The 6,261-nt window shown below is 52.7% G+C and overlaps 1 protein-coding gene across 1 annotated transcript; it reads right to left on the reverse strand.

Annotated features, from left to right (window-relative positions):
• Nucleotides 1-1,293: 1,293 nt before the first annotated feature.
• Nucleotides 1,294-2,250, reverse strand: LOC133214969 (E3 ubiquitin-protein ligase ZNRF2-like). The gene has a single exon (XM_061358504.1). It carries the CDS (start codon nt 2,247-2,249, stop codon nt 1,671-1,673), a length of 579 nt encoding a protein of 192 aa, XP_061214488.1. The 5' UTR covers nt 2,250; the 3' UTR covers nt 1,294-1,670.
• Between the last annotated feature and the right edge of the window lie 4,011 nt (nt 2,251-6,261).

A 6,261-nucleotide genomic window follows, 5' to 3' on the forward strand; every position in this document is an offset into this window, starting at 1 on the left:
CATACAGCATTCCTTACTTGTCAGTAGATGAAGGGAGGATACACTCTTTTCCTGCACTCAGAACTTTCCATCATTCCAGCCTCTATGCTCTTTAATATGCCAATCTCAGAGATTTGCAAAAGACAAAATGTAGTCTAGTACAGCAATCAGTAGATTATTACATGCCAAAGGAAAGTATGAGCAAATTCAGAGTTACTCTGAAGCAGGCTTCCTGCATCTGAATACACAGTTTCCTCGGTTATTGATTCCCAGCACCACATTTACATTTAATCCAGTCTCTCCTGGCAGCCAGGAAGGTTGCAAGACAACCTTTAAACAAGAAGAAAAGTTTCACCTTTGAGCAATAATTGGCTACATGTTTTAATGATTCCCTTGTGCTTAGCACAAACTGCACAGTACTCCATGATAGGGCATCCTTTCATCACTAGGAGAAAGGCATGCATCTTTCTTCCCCCACAAACTACCTTGATGGTATAATGAGCAACCTTGCAACAAAGCACTCCTACTGAGCAGCTTGGCACTATGAGAAGAGTTATGTTTTCTTAAGGGCAAATATTCCTTCATAATAAAAAGGTCTGAGAGCTTTCTGTTAATGTTCAACCACTGTGCTGAGGTTTAGATCTAGGAAGTAATAGCTATGCTGTCTTTAGGTCAATGCACCAACAACATACAGGTGGCAGACCCTGAGAACAGAAACTTTGGGCACCCTGTGGTGGCCAGATTGGAGAACTCTGCTTTGGCCAAGAGCAGGATGTGTAACAGAAAAGAATACCTAGCATGGTACAAGATTCAGAAACACAGGAGTTTTACATTGGCTTCCTCTTTCCTAAAAGGAGAGCTTTTGGAGAAGTTGGTTAGTATTTAGACAGGTTCTATTATCAAGAGAATGAATCCATTAAAAAGTCACCTTGCACCTTAATGTTTGGTTTACATAAGCAGCAATGAATGAGCAGTACTGAAAGCACCTTGAAAGCAGTTGGCAACTTACAGGCAGATTTTCAACTTCAAGGTAAAATGCAAGTGCTGCACCAGCCCTATTCATCTCAGTATCACATGAGACACAAAAAACTATGACAATTTGGTCCACTTTTACTACTCCTCTTACAGGGCCTCAGCTTCTCAGTTAATTCAGAGTTTAGCTGCCTCAAGAGCACATCCTTAAGCCTACACCGATATTGCAAACCTGTACTTTAACGGCACGGACAGCTATCCGGCTGTATTCATCTCTTATGAGGGAGACAAAGAAACTTACTTTAACTTCTGGTTTTCTTAAACAGCTTCAAAAACCGAGAACCCGAGACCTTACAAAGAGGAACAAGCATCAACCACATGTTACATCAGTACCTAAAGAGGGGTTTGGTCCGATTTTAGAATAAACGGCGGAGACACATGATCCAATTAAATTCCAATTATGTAAGTAGTAGGCATGAGTACTTACACAGGCACTGATTACAGCTATCAGAGTCTAAAGTCGCCTGCCGGAGAGACTCTGCTTCCTCTTCGCCGTCCCGACCGCACTACCGCGGGGCTCGTTTCATTGTTAACCCCCCCCATCTTTCACAGCTCTCGCTACAGACAATAGGAGACACTGCCCTGAAAACCCCATCTCCAAACCGTGACCCCTCTCCAGCGAGACTGGAAGAGCCGCCGCTCTCAACAGTGATGACTCATTACCCGTCCCATTGGGTAGGAAGGAGCCCCCCCCAACCATCACCACTCCCCGCCCGCCCGAGCCCCCACCCCGCGGGCAGCGAACCCCTCCCGGGATGGCGCTTACCTCCGAACAGGTGCGGCGAGAGGTGAGCGGGCAGCGAGCCGATTACCAGCCGGGGCCCGCCGGAGGAGCCGCTGCCGCCCCCCGCGGGCCGCTCCCGGCCGCCCTCCTCCGGGGTGCTGCTGACCGAGTCCTGCGAGCCGTAGGGGCCGCTGCTGTGGGGGATGTTGAAGGAGGACTGCGCGGCCCGGGCCCCGGAGGCGGTGGCCCCCCCTAAGGACCTGCTTCGGGGGGCCGACCCCGCGGCGGCACCCCCCGCCACTGCCGTCGCCGCTCCTCCTGCCGCCGCCGCTGTCGCGCCGCCGGGAGCGGCATGAGGCGCCGCCGCCAGGTGCGCGTACCGCCCGCCAGCGCCCGCCGAGCGCCCGCCGGTCCCGTTAGCGCCGCCGCCGCTGCTGGAGGAAGGTAAATCCCCGCCCGAGTACGCCCGGGTGCGGCCATTGGCGGCCGTGGGACTGCTTTGCTTCGCGCCCATGGTCCTGCCGCCGCCTGGCGCTGCCCGGTGCCCTTCGCCGCCGCCTTCCCCGCGGCTCCCGGGGGTGGTGGAAGTCCGGCCCCGGCGAGGGCGATCCGAGGCGCGAGTCGCGCCGGGGAAGGGGGAGAGGGTGGGCCGGGAAAAGGGAACGGGTCGCTTGGTGGGTCGGTGTCGAGAAGGGAGAGCCGCCCGCCGAGATCCGGCTCAGCTGGCGGCCCCGGCGCGGCCGCTGCTCGCGGGTCTGGGGCGCCACCATGAGCTGCTCGGGACGGTGCTGGCTCCCTCCGCGCTGCCGCTCGGCCCTGCTGCCGCTGCCGCGCCCGCCGCCGCCGTGACCGCCGCCGCCATCCTCCGCCGCCGAGCCCTGTGGGGGTCACCGGCGGCAGCAGCGCCGCCGAGGCCGCCCGCTCGCCCGCGGCGCGTCGTGCCTGTGCCGAGGGAGGCGGGAGGGGGCGGTCACCTCCCCGCAGCCGCTCCTCTATGTGTCGCCATACTGGGGGCGGCACCGGCGGGCGGGACGGGGAGCGGTTACGGCGGCAGTGGCCCCCGCCTCTCCCTCCCACCCCCCGTCGACCGGCGGGGAAGCGGGCCCGGCGCCTCAGCCCGCTTCTCACGCAAGGTGCGGGCCGAGGCCGCCGCTGGGGCCGTCAGCGGGGGGGCTGGTACCGGAGCGCGGGGCCGAGGAGAGAACCTGCCGGTAGCGGAGGGTGGGGTTCGGCTGCCTGCGGGGAAGGAAGCCCGCGGCGTGCCGAGGGTCTCCCCGACGCGGCAGGCGTTAGGCGGTAATGCCGGCGGGCCGGGCGAGTGGGGCGGCCTTTGAGGGCGGCCGTTGGCGGTGGCCGGAGGCGGCGGCCCGCGGGGCCGGGCTCAGAGCTGGGCCCCGCCAGGTGTGGGAGCAGAGCGGGCAGGGGCGGGTGACCGAGTGCGGGGCGCTGCACCCGAGGCGGCCCGTTCCCTCCTGGTTTGCTGTTGTAGCTTCAGCAGAGCGCCCGGATGCCCGGACTCCGCCTCGGGCGGGCCACGCCACGCTCCGGCTGAGGGCGAAGGGCCCAACCCGCCGCGCCCTGAGCCTAGGCTTGGCTGGGTGCCCCGTAAGGGTTGCTCACCCCCGCCGGGAGCTTTATCGTGTAGCTCGGGTTTAGCCCTGGAGGTTTGCTGTGAGTCTCGGTTCTCGTGGTGTATGTGGGGAAGAAGCTGGATGAGAAGAATGAAAATCTCTTACATCTTAAGGTTCGATGTAGGAGAACCCCGTAGACCTTAGTCTCTTAGAGAAAAACTCCCATTATTATTGATGAACGCTTTAGCCAAGGATTGACTAACACTGAATGGTTTGGGTAGGAAAGGACCTTTTAAGAGTTCATCCAGTTCCAACCCCCTTCCACTAGACCAGGTTGCTCAGTTTATATGAGCATGAGTTTATAGGAGCACAATTCCTACCATGGGTCATCTGAGGTAAACTGCTTTCGTGTATGGATTGTTGTCTGCTTTACCATAAAGCAGTGCTATACACCATCTTGGGACTCCCTGTCACACCATCTAGGTAGGGATTCCAACTACCTGCATGCCTGTGTCACTATGGCATAGTACCTGAGCTATTTTATAATTAATACAATGAAACAGATCAAAACCTTAATATATGAAGTATTACGTAACACTTGTACTAGACATACTGCATGTACATGCCATTTATTGCATCTATGTTACATGTATTTTGTATATGTAATGTACAACTAACATATGCGTATGGTGTCTTTGATACTCATGTACATACCTGAAGAGGTACAGAGGCCTCCCTTTCCCCCTCCTTTCACCATCTCCATTTTACAACTACATGTTCTTGCTTTCTGGCATCAGTGCAGCTCACAGTTCAATCTGGAGGAAGAGGTTCTGGGTATGGCAGAGGAGGTGGCGAGCCCTAACTCTTCATTCTGACACCGCTTTTCCAGAGAGCTGAGATGCTTTGTGAAGAATCTGAATCCCATATAGAGGATGCTGCTGTAAATGGTTTCAGTAAGAGGCAGAGATTCCACAGCTGTCTCATGAACAGCTTGGTCTTTTGTGTGCTGGGCAGACAGCTGGGGTTGATAATCTGCCGTCCCAGGCTATGCCATCCCCACTTGTGAATTATAAGCTGCAGTCCCTGCTACAAGTGGTGTGTACCCCACAGTAGACAAAGCATTAGCACTTTCTAGTTCAGTTTCCTACAGAAAGAAAATCGGTGTGAATATGCTGTCTGCTCTACCACGGATACTTTTGAAACCCTTGCCCAGCTTCAGCCAAATCTCTCAAGAGACACAGTATAGAAAATGAGTGAAGAATATGTAGAAAATAGAGATCCTATTAATATTCCCACAGAAGGGAAAGTTAACATAGGAATTCCTATCTTGCAGGATTCCAGGAATCCACATGGGCAAAGGATGTTGCAAACATGACTCATACTTTCTGCTGCTCACAGAATGCCTGTGGCATGCTCAGCCCTATCGGCTCAGGTTTAGAGGGCAGAATGCTCAGTTTTATGGAGTTTTTAAAGTTCCACTACTGAGTACTGGTGGAATTTGTCAGCTGCTAGAATAAACAGCATTTCTAACATAGTACATTGCTACACAATGCGACAGTACTTCCTGCAGTTTCCTTATACACTGGATCTAAGAGCTGAGCAGGTATTAAATACAGATTATATTTGACTGGGAATAACCCTTTATTACATTTAGGATTAAATGATAAAACTCAGGGGTGGGGAAGCCCTCAAGACATCCAGTTATTCAGTCTTAGAAAATTACCTTTAACAGAGTATCTGATTTTTTCAGAAGTCACAACAACAGGACAGCCTGCATTCCCTTCTCAGAGGTCGTGGCTATGCCCAGTGCAGTGTTTCTTTGGGGAATGGGGCTTCAGTTTTTGTTTTGCATATAGGGCACATATTTGCAGCTTTCTTATTATCATGTATGACTCTAAACAGGACATGTACCTCAAAGAACACCCACATCTTCTGAGAAGCAGTGTGACATGCTTCTGAGGGCTTTCTTCCCTCTGTCTTTCCCAGTTCCTCCTAAAAATGGTCCAACTGAAATTCTTCTGCCTGTGGAAATCCGCTTTCTATAGCCAACAGAACAGTTAGGTTTTCAAGATAACATTTCTTCTAACAAGTGACTGTCTACCAGCTGTTAAGTCTTGTAGAGGCAAGTTCCTGGCACTGTAACCTCCACCCATTTGTTCCTTAGTCCACTCCAGAAGTAATCTGCATAACAATTTCAGTTGCCTCCCCAGCAGAGAAAATAACCAGTGGCAAGAGGAAATGGTGCAGGGAGAATCAACCTGACCACATCTCCACAGATCTCAAGGCCTTAGTGGAAAGCACATAGTTCTATGTAAAAAAATCACTCCTATAGGCCTCTATGGACAAATGCTGTTATTACTCCTGTAAAAGCACATCTTGGGAGTCTTATTCAGACTTAAATAAGCACAAAATAACCTTGATCTTTGTCCAGGATAGTGGAAAAATAATGGTTTAGACTGGCCAATATTCAGTGCTCCTTGTTACAGGCTGCGATACCTCCAGTTCTGGTTTCACTACCTTGTCCATCAGCAAGGGAAAATAATGAACTTGTTTCTTGACCAGTTTCCTTGCAATACCAGCTGGCAGGTGTGCCCTAAGCATAGAGATTAGCTGTAAATCCGTAATAATCACACTGTAAATCACACATTCTGGAAAAGGAATGCTGATAAATGTGACAGGGGGTCTGAATTTTGGTCAGCAGTGAGATATGCAAACAGATCTGCCCGCCTGACCCCTTCTGTAGGGGCTTCTACAAGGAAGCTTCTAGAAGCTTCTCACAGGAGACACCCACAAGGCTCCGGTGCAGGCAGTGTCAGCTGGCTCCATGACAGACCTGCCACCAACCGAGGCCGAGCCCATCGGTGTGCAGAGCCGCAGCCCATGGGAAGGACTCACATTGAAGGAGTTTGTCAAGAACACCTCCTCAGAAAAGCAGCAGGCTGATGAGAAGCAGCA

This window comes from Neopsephotus bourkii, unplaced genomic scaffold, assembly GCF_033783945.1.
Source record: "Neopsephotus bourkii isolate Nb327-2 ecotype Australia unplaced genomic scaffold, CSIRO-AGI_Nbou_v1 NB_942, whole genome shotgun sequence".
Lineage (NCBI taxonomy): Eukaryota > Metazoa > Chordata > Aves > Psittaciformes > Psittacidae > Neopsephotus > Neopsephotus bourkii.

What these genes read in the sequence shown, in the direction of transcription:
- LOC133214969 (XM_061358504.1), bottom strand. Translation starts at nt 2,249, where the DNA reads ATGGGCGCGAAGCAAAGCAGTCCCACGGCCGCCAATGGCCGCACCCGG.